This window comes from Alexandromys fortis, unplaced genomic scaffold (genome assembly GCF_014885135.2).
Source record: "Alexandromys fortis isolate MF-2015 unplaced genomic scaffold, M_Fortis_MF-2015_v1.1 scaffold_118, whole genome shotgun sequence".
Taxonomy (NCBI): Eukaryota; Metazoa; Chordata; class Mammalia; order Rodentia; family Cricetidae; genus Alexandromys; species Alexandromys fortis.
The window spans coordinates 3,016,010-3,031,427 of record NW_026068010.1 but is presented as its reverse complement, the minus strand read 5'-3'; the positions used below and the strand labels follow the sequence as shown (position 1 = coordinate 3,031,427).

General features: G+C 41.3%; 1 protein-coding gene across 3 annotated transcripts in view; it reads right to left on the bottom strand.

Moving 5' to 3' along the window:
* The window catches only part of Uspl1 (ubiquitin specific peptidase like 1), a 31,397-nt gene that overhangs the window by 13,750 nt on the left and 2,229 nt on the right, over positions 1-15,418 (bottom strand). For 2 of the 3 annotated variants that reach the window (XM_050161933.1, XM_050161931.1), the window contains exons 2-6: positions 14,614-14,779; positions 13,960-14,088; positions 8,191-8,815; positions 4,324-4,437; positions 1,383-1,512 (exon numbers count right to left, since the gene is read on the bottom strand). In XM_050161933.1, coding sequence (XP_050017890.1) covers positions 1,383-1,512; positions 4,324-4,437; positions 8,191-8,815; positions 13,960-14,088; positions 14,614-14,709 — 1,094 coding nt within the window. In that variant the 5' untranslated portion in view covers positions 14,710-14,779. Of the gene's footprint in view, positions 1-1,382; positions 1,513-4,323; positions 4,438-8,190; positions 8,816-13,959; positions 14,089-14,613; positions 14,780-15,418 lie in introns of those variants that run through there. The other variant, XM_050161932.1, reaches the window with a different exon arrangement.

Genomic DNA, 15,418 nt, shown 5'->3' with positions numbered 1-15,418 from the left:
GCATTTGTACAAATCAATGGAGATCTAGGAATGGAATACTCACTTGCTTCCACAAATATTTCACGTCCTAGAGTGAATTCTTACCCCTTCCTAGCAGTTTTAAAACACCAGACTAAAAAGCAAACTTTGTTGCCGTCATTCCCTATTGTCCAGACAGCCTTGTGAGACACAGCTATCCACACAACAATTTCCTCACGTCGTTTTACCTTCTAACTTTTGAAGCTTGCTTGTAGGTGAGCTGTGGCAGGAAGGATTGACTGACTGACTTCTACAATATTCTGAAGAATGACCTGCAAGGCCGGTTGTCTTTTTACAGCCCTGGCTGTCCTGGAATTTGCTCTGTAGACCAGACTGGCCTCGAACTCACAGAGATCCTCCTGCTTCTGTCTCCTGAGTGCTGAGTTTAAAGGTGGGCACCACCACCCAGCTGGCAGGTAGTCTATTAATAGCCAGCTAGCAGCTTCCCCTGTCTGATCAAGCAGGGGGGCCTGTCAGACAAGTACCTACCCTCTCTGCTCTCCTGAACTAGAAAACAGAGGCAACCTATGCTGGATGCTCCATACACTAGGAGCAGCTCCAAGATAGGGGCCTAAAGCAAACAAAAGCCTTGTCTCTAACAGAAGGGTAAACAAAACACAGCTCCAAGGACTTCTAAGCTGAAGTGCAGCTAAGAATGTTCTAGATGTGAAGGGTGAAATTCTCATTTGTTTCTAACTTCCCAATAAGGAAATAAGGAAATGCATTTTAACTATCCTTCAAGCTGTGAATTTTTTTGAGCTGATTACAGTAGCACGCCACCTATAGTCTCTTGTGTTGCAAACCGTTCCTTTAGCTTTAGTGGAGAGAGAGTTTAAGATGTGGAAGCCAGCTGTGATCTGTGCCTCCATTTTCAGAACTCAGAAGGCTCAGGCAAGAAAGTGGCAAATGTGGGCCGGAGAAATGGCTCAGAGGTTAAGGTTCAATTCCCAGCAACTACACAGTGGCTCACAACCATCTACAATGAGATCTAGTTCCCTCTTCTGGCATGTAGGCATCTATGCTGGTAGAATATTGTAACACAATAAATAAATCTTTTTAAAAAAGAGGAAGAAAGTGGCAAGTCTGAGATCAGCCCGAGCTACTTAGCAAAACCCCATCTTAGAAAAATGAAAAAATGTGTTGGGGTCTAGGACATGACGACACATGCTTCTGCCTCTACCATTCTGGATTCCAGGGCAGAAAACCTTGGGACTGTCACCTTGTCTTGGGTGGGGGCGGAGGTGGGGGGTGAAGGTGTATTGAGGGTGGAAGTGCCAAGACAGAGTATACAAAATTTGTTGTTTAAATTATGCTGTTATGAACCATTTCAGCAGAAAGGATCCATTTATAAACCCAAAACTGACCTGTTTTGATACTGGTGCCCACAATGGGAACATTTAAAATTCCAAGAAAAAGAGTATGTGAAGAGCTTTTCAACATGTGGTTCTAGTTTCAACAGTGCAGGAAGTGCAAACACGGGACTTTCCATCTCACCTGCAAAAGAGACAAGAGAAAAGGAAAGATTAGAAGTCGGAACTGGCAAGTGGAAAAGAAAACCCAATCACCAGTCAACTCCCGAAAGTATACAGCGCCTATGTGTGAACACAGCTGGGCAGTCAGTTGGTCACGGTGGTACTGGAGGAAGGTTGAGCACCTCGCCAAACACAACCAGCGAACTCAGCTCCCATGCTAGTTTCTTCATTTTTAAATGTCATGAAAACATAGGATGAACATATGGGATCCATTCTGCCTTCCTTCTCAAAGGAGAAAGCCCGCAGAACTATAACCCTGTCCATTAAAATAAAAACTATGGAAATGGTTTGCTACAAATAGTGATAGTTAGTGAAAACATTAGAGAATCGCATCAGAATTGGTCATAACTATTAAATTACCACTTCACTTCTATTCGGATCCACCATCTCTACAGTGGAAGAGGTTTAATATACAAGGATCAAGGATCAATTCTGAATCTCCCCACTTATCTTAACCTTTAATACAATTCTTGAATAATTAAACTCCTGCCACTTTAAGACTAGAGATGGTGGGGATTCTGCTGTCCTTAAACAAAAATGGAACCATACGTGCCAGCTTTGAGATCAAGAAGGCCATTTAACAACTGATCCCATTCTTACAGCCCCACTCCAGCTGGTTTCTTGCCTTCTCATCCTCAGGGCTTACAAGGCCCAGGAGATGAACTGCAGATGCTTCCTGCCTCCTCCCTAGACCAAGCCTGTTCTCAGGGTCCTGTTCTTCCCTAGCCTGGAACTACAGGTGATCAAAACATAGCCAGCAACTGTTGTGATGGAGGGACCAGAAGTATTACCATGAACAGGTTGCATTACCCAAGCATGTGCTGCAAACATCTGCAATTACAAATGCTATTTTAATAGTTAGTTGATTTTGTGATATAATCTCATTTTTTTTTTTTTGAGACAGGGTCTCAGTATGCAGTAGCGGATATCCTGAAACTCACTATGTAAATGAGGATGGCCTTGAAGTCACAGAGATCTGCCTGCCTCTGCTTCCCAAATGCTGGGATTAAAAGCATGTGCCACCATATCCAGCCATAGTTATTTTTATATAAAAATACAAATCAAAATAATGTATTTCTTATAAAGAAAAATAGAAATCAGCCTCCTAGAAAGAACAATGGTATGAGCTGTGGATATTTAGTAAATTTCAACTCTGCTGTAACTAAACATTAACTAAGGCAAACAATTTACAATTCACAACAGCATTGAATCTTCACATCTAGCCTGGCAGTGGTGGCACATGCCTTTAATCTCAGCACACAGGGAGGCAGAGGCAGGCGGATCTCTCTGCAAGTTCCAGGACAGCCAGAGATAGAGAAACCCTGTCTCTAAAAACAAACAAACAACAACAAAAACCTTCACATTTAACATATGTTCTGACTTATATATTAGATATATGTTTTATTTTAATTTTGAGGCAGGGTCTCATTGTGTCGTTCTGGCTGTCCTGAACTCATTATGTGGACCAGGCTAGCCTCGAACTCACAGAGATCCACTTGCCTCTGCCTCCCACGTGACACTATGCGTGGCTTCTGATACATATTTAAAATGTGGAGAAATATTTGAGGTCAGTCTCTGTCATCTAAGTGTGTGTATACAGGCATGCATGCACAAGTGTATACACATGCACACAGAGCTAAGACAAATATGGAAGAGTAATAAAATAAGTTTCTCTCAAAAAACTAACAGGTAGTGTGTAGTAGTTCCCACTTTCAAGTCCAGCCACTTCAGAGGCCTAGGCAAAAAGACTCAAGAGTTCAGTGAGAGCCTGGGCAATTAATTAGTAAGACAATAAAAACAAAACTGAGACTAAGAAGAACACTAGCTTTCCTTTTCAGAACATTACAAAGCCTGGAAAGACCTGGACAGAGACTTTAGCTCTGGCCTCACTCTGCTCCCAGAGTCCCAAAGGACAGAGCAAGTCCACCCCGTGCTCCTCTACTAGTGAGAAAGAGATCCAGGACAGTAGAATGGAGGCAGCTTAAGAGGCACTTGCACTCTCCCTTTCTGCAGTCGGAACACAGAAACCTCGGTCAGGAATCTTGTGCTGGGGGGAGGGAAAGGCTGAGGCTCTGGTGCCTGTCACACCCCCTGACAACTTGCCAGCCCACCCTTCAGGAGAAACTCAGGCCACACAAAGACGGAGCAATGACGGGCAGCGTCACATCCTGCAGAAGACTGCTGAGTTATGCACCTCACCTCATGCCCTCAAATAAAACCTAAAATTCACCTTGGGACCCTGACGGTCACTGGCCCACTTGTTCCTCTTCTACATGTGGGCAATATTAAACAAACCTCTTTTCTTGGCTTTTCATTATTTCCTGTAAAAATGGCCTACTGAGCACTAGTGGCTGCGCCAGTTAGAGCTCCCAGGACCCGAACAATTCTAGTTACATGTGTATGTTATACTAACGTATTCATGACCAAAACGGTACCACAATTTAATCTTGGGTTGTGCAGGTGGAGATTTGGTTTAAAAGCTTAGAAGAGCCAACTATATACCAACTCTTTAGCACACTTTACAGGGGTCTGGATTAGGTTGCCAGAGGAAAGTAACCAGGAGTGTTAGCCCTAAGTGTTTACCTGGCTTTGAGAACTCAAAGAGGCGAACAGCCTGCAGATATTCACAGAACAGGAGTAGACAACAGCGATGTAAGCCGTGGTAGGTTCCTAAGTAAACCACCACTACCCAGACTCGCCCAAAAGAACCCTACACCAAGTACTAAAATAATGCATTTCCTTATGCCGTACTTATTTCTATACAATTACTTACCTAATGTACATCTAAGCTTAGGCTGAAGTTTAATGAAAATTTCATCTCTAACTTCATTCAGACAGCTCTCTATCTCTGCAAGTATTTCTGATGTCAGTTTCTTACAATCTTCACCTTAAAAAAGAAAGTCAGAACGTTATCATCTCATTAATGCATCTTTCCAGAAGAAAAGAAACACTAAGATAGTAATAAGAATGAAAGTTTATCAGTCCATTCCGCAGAGACAAAAAGCAAAACACTTTATTTTATTTTTTTCAAGATAGGGTTTCTCTGTGTAATCTTGGCTGATCTGGAACTCATTTTGAAGAGCTGGCTAACTTCAAACTCAGAGACCACCTGCCTTTGCCTCCCGAGGGCTGGGCTAAAGGTGTGCTCCCTCACTGCCCAGCAAACACATTTCTTATTATGCCTCCCCTGCGATATGCCATAAACTCCATTGACACCTGTCATTAGGTGCCATTTGCCCTTGCTACCTGGATGAAATCTCAAGGAAAGTCTTTCTCAAAAACAACAGATGCAGTAATATGCACGTCAGAATGACGAGTGCTTGATGCTCCAATCTGACTTGGAAATCATTCCTACAGCTTCATCACACTTGGAAAAGCTTACATTCTCAATGAAATGAGCATTAGGCAAGACTTGTGCTATCTGTTCCTGGAAAGCAAAAGGAAGAAAGGAAAATACACAATACAGAACAATGAAGCCCACACACAGTTAACAAGATTAAGAAAACCAATTATTCTGTATGTGGCTAATATGAACTAAAAGCAAAGAATTAAAATTCCAGTATCAAATTTTGCTCTTCTCAAATCATCAGTGAACCGTCACCTACTCAGCACCAAGGTTCTTGTAACTATTTATTAAAAAGCCGGTGCGCTACAGGCGATAATGCCTGTGAAGAACTGTAAACCCAAATGACTGATGCATGAAGTCTCCAAATCAAATTAAAACAAAGTCTTACTTAATAATCATAACTTCTAAATATTTATGCCCAAAATTGGTTAAGAAATCTGAGATGAATTTTTCCATGTAATAAAAGGAGCAGCATATTCTTTTTAATTTTTCTTGAAGATTTATTTTATCTATATGTGTGTGTTCCTGATTGTATATATGTCTACGGCATGTGGGCATGTAACTGTGGAGAACAGAAGAGGGCGTTTGATCCCCTGGAACTAGAATTACAGGCTGAAGAGTGCTGGGAACTGAACCCTGCAAGAGCAGCCAGTGCTCTTAACTGCTGTGTGTCTACAGCCCTGAGAAGCTATTTTAATAATTCTTTTGGGAAGCCACTCAACAACAACTTTAATCAGCACATTCAATAACCTTCTAGGATACTAATCTGCAAAGTATTCAAGAGTTCATGGCTAGGGTCATGATGTGAACTCATAATAGCAAACGCAACGGGGAAGCAATGCACAGCACCCACCAATGACCTAGCAATCCCCATCACACCTTTTAGGATTTTAACAAAGAAACACCTACAGTGCTCAGGAAAAAAAGCTTGCAACACTGGCAAGTCTGTCAAAGAATGAAAACAAACGAACAACCTATGTGCAAGCAAAATCAGATAAACACACACAAAGAGACTTTAGAAAAATTTGCAAATATGAGACTTCAAGAGCCACAATCTCAGTGTGGGTGCAGGGAGAGGCCAGGTGACGACAACAACCAAAACAGGATCAGAGGGGGCTGGAGAGATGGCTCAGAGGTTAAGAGCACTGACTTTCCTTCCAGAGGCCCTGAGTTCAATTCCCAGCAACCACATGGTGGCTCACAACCATCTGTAATGAGATCTGGTGCCCTCTTCTGGCATGTAGGCACACATGCAGACAGAACATTGTATAAATAATAAATAAATCTTTAAAAAAAAAAAAAAAAAAAAAAACAGGATCAGAGATATGCAATGCTGGTGTGTGACAAAGGTGACACCAGAAAAGGTGTCTGAAAATGAAGAGAAAATGGACTTGACCTCATGCCATACACAATCATTTCAATATCAGGGCCAGCAAGCTGTCTTAGCAGGTGAAGACACTCATTGCAAGGCTGACACCTGAGCTCAATTCCTAGGATCCACACGATGAAAGGAGAGACTGACTCCTAAGAGTTGATTTCTGGCACACACGCATGCACACACACACCCCACCAAATGTAATTTTTTTTGTTACCGTTGTCTTTTTTTTTTTTTTTTGAGACAGGGTTTCTCACACCACACCAAATTTAATTTTTTGTTATTATTTTCTGAAACAGGGCTTGTCTGTGTAGCCCATGCTGTCCTGGAACTCACTCTGTAGACCACCAGGCTGGCCTCAAACTCAAGAGATCTGCCTGCCTCTGCCTCCAGAGTGCTGGGATTAAAAACCTGTACCACCATCACCTGTTATAAAGTACTTTTTAAGTAAAATACAAGTTGTAAACTAGAAGAGGAATCAGCAACATATATCTGACATAACATAGCAACAAGGATATAAAAAAATGCATCCAAATAAGAATATGACAATCAACAGAACTGATATTTCACAGAAAGTTGGAGGGAATGAAAAAAACATTTATGTTAATAAATACAAAGAGGCAACAGATCAATATTTTCCAATTCTGAGAGAGTTAAAGCCAGTCTGAAGACCATTTTAAGCACTAATAGCAAACTCTGAGTGTGAAAACATTGCAGAGAATACGTGGATCGGGAAGGGATTGCGGGAGGAGTGCGGGAGGGAGCTGCCCACTGGCAGCTGAGTAAACACACAACTGGACTTCATACCAGGAGGTCCACTATCCCATTCCCAAGCAATCAGACTGAAACACTTGGGAGAGAAAAACGGCATCTGCACTAATCAAGCAGACTCCTTATCAGTATTGTCTACACTATAATCAGTATTTGCATAGCATTCACATTGCATTAGGAATAAGTCATCTAGAGATGATTTTAAATGCATGGGATGGGCTTAGGGTAGAGTTCTATCTTAGCATGTGCAAGGTGGGACTGACTCAGCATCACAAAGTAAAACAATTTGAACATGATTTCAGCATGGGCAACAGGCTTAAGCAGATCAACACTAAGTTCATTAAAATTTAAAGTATATGGGACAATATGCAATTGCATTATATAAGCATCATGCCATTTCTGACAGAGGACCCTGGTAGCTGCAAGATGTCCTAGAGCTAAGCTTCCATAGACATCAAAGGATGACTGTATTGATGTGTTTCTACTATTCATTCATTCATTTATTCATTCATTCATGTGTGCCTAGAGGGTGTGTTGGATGCTTTTGTCAGGAATCTGTCTTCTCCTTTCACTGTATGGCTTCTGGGAATTTATACCAGATCATCAAGCTTAGTGGCAAGCACTTTTACCCACTGAGCCATCTTATGGGCCTGAGAATGTTTTAATGCTTTTTGGGCTGGAAGTTAAGAAGAAATTAAAAGAGGGTGCAATGATGCATGCTTATAATTGAGCATGCCGGAGGCTAAGGCAGGAGAAATGCAAGTTCCAGGCAATGTAGAAAAACATTGTCTCAAAATCCAAACAAACACACAACCTGTACAAATGTCTGTGTGTGTACATATATACACACACAGACACCAAAATCCAAGAGTGTCGTCAAGGGCAGAGTGCTGGGAATTACAGGTGCCTCCCATTTACTACGCCACTCTGGTTGTTCCACCTTACAAACTTCAGATCTGACTGAATAGCACTGCCCCTTTCTTCCTCAGTGGCAGCTCTGGGGTCAGTCACATGCTGACACTATCCCCAGGGTCCCTGCCTAGGTCTTTACAGAGAACAATGACTGCCCATGGCTCCTTTTCCACATGCTGTGAAACAAAACTCGACATTGACATCTTCCAACTTAAGAAGAATACATTAGCACAAACCTGTGACACCATGCAAGTGATGTGTGTACCCGAGTTTATCTGCTTGGTCGTATTTTTCAAACAGTCTCCCAAAAATACACTCCTCTCTGGAGCACACCTCTGCCACAGCGTTCCTCAGTGCCTCCAGGTGCACCAGGGCCGAAAGGATACAGTCTAGCCAGCAGAGCGCCTGAGAGTTTTTCCACTGGACACAGAGAGTCTGGCAAAGTGATAAACATCTGTTCTCAGATGGCATTTCCAGCTCAAAGCCTTCACTTTGGAGGAGCATTCCAGAGGCACTAACTGTGGCAGGATCTTCTGTAGGAACCACGTCCATGTTGGCAGCTTCCAAAGTCTCATTCTGCTCCAAGGAAGCAACAGTCCGGGCAGGATTCTGGTGACCAGTGTTTTCTGGTGAGTCTGATGTGGTGTCACCACACACCTTTCCATTGTATTTACCATTCAAACTCTGTTCACCACCAGTGACAACGTGGCTTCTAGTCTTCTTATAATGCACTGGAAGAGGTGAATTCTTACAGGTGGTTTCCAATCTCTTTCTTTTTTGAGGCTTATTTTGAGTGTGACAGTCTTTCAAATCAGGAGAAATTAAATTAGTAAGTGACTCAGAGCCCAAAGGATAAATGCACTAGAAAGAAAACATAAAATTGTTTTTTTTTTAAAAAAAGGGGGCAAACAAACCTCAATGATAATCCAAATCAGGTAGTTTTACCTTAGATTCTTGTCATGAAAAACACAATTTTACCATTCATGTGTTGTGAGAATATCTCTAAGAACCCAAATTTCAGAGAACTAGAGGTAATCAAAATCTGCCCTCCCCAAGGAAAATTTCCCCAGTTAATTTGCATCATCAGATCATGAAGCCTGGCATAATGACACATGCCTTTAATTCCAGCACTTGGAAAGTAGAGTATGTGGGTTTCTTTGAATGAGGCCAGCCTGGTCTATATGGTGAATTCCAGAATAGCTAGGACCACATAGAGAAATCCTGTCGGGGGCTAAGGGGAGGGGGGGAGTTACAGTAGATTAAACTAAAAGAAAACATTACTTTGGCTTTAAGTAAAAATACATAAATAAATGTCAAGTAAATAAAAATGTCAGCAACCTAAAGAAAGACTATGTGTGCTACTTTGGAGAGAGAGAAGTAACCTATGTCATTAAAAAGTGGGAAAGTTTGGAGTTTTTTGTTTTTTCAATACAGGGTTTCTCTCTCTCCGGTCATGGATGTCCTGGAATTTGCTACATAGAGCAGGCTGGCCTTGAACTCAGAGATCCACCTGCCTCTGCCTCCCAAGCACTGGGATTAAAGGCGTGCGCCAGCCACCACGCCTGCCGGCTAAAGTATTTTTTACATAAAAATTTTGCCAAGTACTTTCTATGTATCTTCTATGTTCTGAGATCCATTTTTATTATTCTTACTTATGTGTGTCTATGTCTGAATGAATGTGGTATATGTGGATGCCCAGAGGGCAGAAGAGGGTTTTGGATCCCTAGGAGGTGGATGTCACAGGCAACAAAGAACTACCTAAGGTGGGTTCTGAGACTGAACTCAAGTACTCTGCAAGAGCTGTACTTACTCTTAACCTCTCAGCCATTGCTCCAGTCCCTGTATCCTACATTTGAAACAAGTCCAAAGGCTTGCAAATATCTCATTTAAAACATGCCAGGTATGGGAGCACACGCCTTTAATCCCAGCACTCGGGAGGCAGAGGCAGGCGGATCTCTGTGAGTTTGAGACCAGCCTGGTCTACAAGAGCTAGTTCCAGGACAGGCTCCAAAAACCACAGAGAAATCCTGTCTAAAAAAACAAACAAACAAACAAACAAACAAAAAAAGAACTAAGAATCCCAACTGACTGCCTACCCTGAGCAAGCACTATGGCTAACACTTGGCTGTTCCAGCAGACACTACTATATCCATCAGAAGCTTTGCCTGGTCAACCCACAGAATAACAATACTAAATCATGTCATTACCCAGGAAGCTAGGACGTTCTCAGGTAATTTACCTCATAGCTACAAGTATGAGGCACACACTAAATTTCCTTTCCTTTCACACACAAACTCCATATGAGCACTTGCATTTTTCAGCATGCAGACCAGCTCTGTACTGTTAGCTATACAGTGAAGTCAGTACTAACCTGACCCTAAACCTTATGCCCCCAGAGTTTCTAAATCCTGCCTTTGCCTGAGAACAACACTTAAAAGTAAGCAGTGAGCCAGGAGTGGCAACATAAGCCTGTAATCCTAGCACTTCAGGGGCTCAAGTGGGAAGACTGTAAATTCTAAATCAGTTTGGACTATACTGCTTCCCTCAAAAAACAAATTATCTCAAAATACAAAGAAACCAAGTAAGCAAATCACTGTGTGTAACTGAGTACCAGAGTACTCCTTACCACTTACAGACTCAAAGTGTTAATAAGTAAATCCACAACACAGCAAAGCCTCCCTCCTGAAGGCTGGGATGGAAAGATCTTGACTAAAGGCTAAATGTCAATGTGTCCAAGGGTGGGTGGTACCGTGTCTAATATCCACTGTTCTCAACAGGTTGTCAAACTGCAAGATCAACCCAACCCTTCGGTTGGGCACCTCTGCTCCACAGGGTAGCCTGAGCCATTTAACCCTCTCTAATTGATAGGATCGGCATTTAATGTCTAGGTATTTTTTGGAAGGAAAGGAGGGAGGGAGGGAAGGAAGAAAGGAAGACAAGAACAAAGCTCTTCCTTCTCATCTGGTTCCCTTTCATCACCACTCCTTTACCCACACTGGGCTGAGGGGTCCTCCCCTTGAGCTCCTTTACCCACATTGGGCTGAGGGGGTCCTCCCCTTGAGCTTTCCAAGTGACTTGACAATGCTTGTCTCCTTGGCTTTCTTACCAAACTGTCTCTGATTCTTGGAGTTTTTCTAATTTCTTCAACCTCTTAATATTGGCTCAAGACTCAACCCCAGTCCTAGTTTAACTAACCATTCACATGTATAATTCAGTTAGCTACATGTTTTGTATTCATGACTACCAAGTCTTTACCCCAATCTCAAATTCTCCATAAATTGTTGGACGTATGGCTTCAACTGCTTATTCCACCGACCTCGTTTATCTTCCTCCAAATCTTGCTTTTCAAACATCTTTCCTAGTTCACCAACTGTCAACTCAATTCATCCAAGTGATCAGAAGGAACAACTGGGAGTCATTCTTGCCCCTGCTCTGCTCCATGCTGTTTCCCAAACCTCCAGCAAATCCTGTTGGTTTTGCCTTCGAGAACAGCTGGCTGTCTGTATCCACAGGCTCCACAGCTATGTAGTTAGGCCTATGACGGCTGGGTCTGTACTGAGCATGTATAGCTTCCTTGTCAGATCCCCAATCAATATAGCTCAACATTCCATTTACATTGTAGTAGGTGTCATGAATTATCTAAAAATGTTTTCAGGTGATGCAGGAGGATGCAGATTGGTCATATGCAAATATACTCTCCCATTTTACAGAAGGAACTTGAGTGTTCCTTGTATAAAAGAAAGGCAGTCTGAAGAAGGACTATATAAATGCAATCCATTCATGGCCCATCATCTCCACGTCTACCTTTTCTCCCTGGAATACTGCACTTGCCTTTCAACTAGCCAGAGGGGAAAAAACAGCCTGAAAACTTAGACTACTCCTTGGTCAGTGGATGAGCTCAAAGTTCCAACAATCTGCCCATGTGGTCTTTCTGGGGCATCCTGAAGCTACCTACAGGCATGACCGTAAGTCACCCACTGGGAAGTCAAAAGGGTTCATTATGAATGACAAGAGAGTGCAATCACAGAGAAACCAGAGCTGTTAACTCTGGCAGAAACTGGAGACAGAGACAACTAGAGCCCCACCCATTACCTAGCCTGTCAATCCAGAGGCAGGCAGTCTCAGAGACAGGAGACTATACCACCCTTGCACTAGTTCTTCCAGATGCCTCTGCCACCCATCCTTACTATGGACAGTTAGACTATTCCTTTCTGTTCCCCAATCACTCTTCTGATCTATCTGCTATCACTCTGCCTGCCTCGCACTCAAGTACAGTTCCCATGCTCTCAATGTAGAAGCACAAACATGACTGGCAGTTTCAGGCCTCCCAGAGTCTTAGCTGTGCCTACTTCTCCCCATGACCACAAGACTATCCTCCTCTTCCCCTTAGGCCTTTGCTTGAATTTCACTTTCTTTCTCTTTTTTTTGGGGGGGGAGGGGGGCTCGATTTAGTCTACTATTTTAGATTTGTCTACTATTCTCTTAACTCAGTTGGTCATCAGACCTCAAATGACTAAATTACAGAATTCTAGGCAAACTCTACTAAGTCACTTTCTGCAAGTGAGACCAGAAATCTGCTTGGTTTATCTGGGACAGACAGAGCTGGAATTAGAAGCCCGCAATCACAACTCTGCAGATCTATGAAACGTCCTGTTTCTAGAACATGTGAATCTGCTTGTTTGTTTAAAAAAGAGAGTATCTATTTTGATAATTAAGCATGCATAAACTGTTCCTGAACAAGACCCTCAATCCCAAGTACCACAAACCAAAAGCCAACATCACACAAAGCTATCCTACAATTATGGGCCTCACCTTGGAAATGGTGGTGTGGCACAGAACACTGTCTTCAGTATCCTCTAAAGTCACTGCCTAATGGCTCTGCTGTCCTAGGGCAGTCCCTACAGGGACCTGTAGACCCAACAGTAAGCATGTAAAATGATGGTCTTGTCCTCTTTATGTGGTTTCGTTGATGTCTAAATATCATATATAAACTTAAAAATAAATATTTTGTGGGATTAACATTGGTTAATTTTTTTCTTTTTAGATTCTGTTTGTATCTGAGTGTTTTGCCTGCACATATGTCCATGTACCCAGGAACTGGAATTACAGGTATCTTGAGCCACCATATGAGTGCTGGACACAGAACCCGGGTTCTCTGCAACATTATTAAATGCTGAGTCACCTCTCCCTATTTTTTATTTGACAATATTTTAGAAATAAGATGACAGCTTTATATAGGCAAGAAATATGATGTGTAAAGTTCTGTATATGAGGAAACAATATAAATGGATCTGAGAGTATTATCTTTGATAGGGGGAGGGCTGTGTAGATGATTTTCTAAAATGCCAAATTAGTTTGTGGATCTCTTTAACACCACAAACTTTTGTTTGTTTTTGTTTTTTTTTGAGACAGGGTTTCCCTGGGAAACATTTCTGGCTGTCCTGGAACTCACTCTGTAGACCAGGTTGGCTTTCAATTCACAGAGAACCTTCTGCCTCTGCCTCCCAATTGCTGGGATTAAAGGCGTGCACCACCACTGCTTGGCTATACACTGTTTTGATATAACCAATTACCAAAATATCCTTCCAGTTAAATGGAGATTAATAAATACTCTATGCCCAGGTATAGTGGTGCACACCTTTAATCCCAGTGCTAGGAGGCAGAGGAAGGCGGATTACTATGAGCCCACATATTAAGTTCCAAGATAGCCAAAGCTACACAAGTGAGACCCTGTGAAGGTTGGGGGCTGGGGGTGGAAGGAAGAAATAACTACATGCTAAAAACTTATAAGGATCCCTAAAAGGTTAATAGCAAGTAACAATAACTTAGGCGTTCAGTTGGAAAACAGTAAATGATTTAAAATTATTTGTCAGAGATATTTAGAAATTGACATTACCTATGCATTCAAAGTCTATACTCTGAAAAAGACAAAATTAGCAAAAATTTAAACAATGAAGAAAAGTAAAATGCTGAAAGCTATATACTATGTAACATTAGTACTTTACCTGTAGATCCTCACACAAAAACACAGATTCTTGGAAGTTAATTTGGTAAGTTTTTAAGGTGTTTAGCTTTCCTTTTGCTCTACAAGCAGGGCAATAGCCATCTGTTGTAACTTTAGCTGAACCATAATTCTAAAAGAGAAATAAAGCAAATTAAAAGAGACATTCCTAAATTATATTAATTTAGAAAAAAGTTAAATGGAAGGGTAACCAAAAAAAAAAAAAAAAGCACAATTTCCCACTAGCAGGATTCTGGCAAGATTAAACACAGCAAACCTTGTACAGTCTTAAACAGTATTTCCAAGTAAGATTTTTATAACTTTAAATATTAAATTTTGAGTGAAAAATACCATCATTTAGTTTACAAGAAAAAAGTAACATCAACTGCCAAGGAAAATACATAATGTACATATTTTCAAAGAATAGAAAACCATTAAGATCTAGGCATCATTTCTACATTCACACATCAATAACTGAGAGGTAAACAAATTATAATAATCTTTCGCCATTGCTGTAAGATTTCCGTGGAAGACAGAATTTTTTAGGACTTCATAAAATGAAATTTAAAAATTTTAAGTTTCATTTATAATTTAAATTTCAAATACAAGAGGGGAAAAAAACCAATTTTTCACTGAGGCCAAAAATAAGTTCACTAACTTTTCCCAAGTACCCCAGCGTGGGGAGTGAAGATATCCCTATATCAGTCCCCGGTCCAACCCGTGGCAAACCATTTCCAATCTTCAGAGAATCCATCAATCCGAGTCATTGGCTAATTTATGTCACTTGGAACATGCCAATAGCACTAATGATTTTTCAATGAATCCTGCAAAAAAAAGTCAACAATTAAATAAAAATCCTACTCTAAAAAGAGAGCTTTGCTATTTTATGAGAGATATTATGAATATTTGTAAGCTACAAATCCTTGGATAAACATTATAAAACTATGGTCCTGAAAATACCTAAATGCATTTAGATATTTGCAAATGGTTGAGGAGAGTGATCACAGGATGCATTTTTCTAACACACAGAAAATTAAAACTTTTCATAGAGATGGCTACTGGTTAAAACAAGCGAGTCAACTAAGTGTAAGGCCCTAAGCTGTTCAGTGTGTGTGCAGTTTGAAGCAACCCTGTCAGCATTATAAAGAACCTGAATCTTTCAGGCTGATTGTTCTACCACAGAAAGAAAATAACAGAATGAACAACACATTTTATACCTTCCTACAGTTTTCAACCACTAATTCTTCACCAGTTGGAAATACTTTATTGTTTGAAGACAAGGTCTCACTAAATAGCCCTGCCTGGCCTGGAACTTGCTACATTTGTGGACCAGGCAGACCTTGAACTCTGTTTGCTGCTGCCTCCCAAGAGCTGGGATTAAAAGCCTGCACCTAAACCAGCAGAACACTGCATTTAAAAAGTTAGCAACAAAATAGTATGCTCTTTGTAAACGATCTGTATCA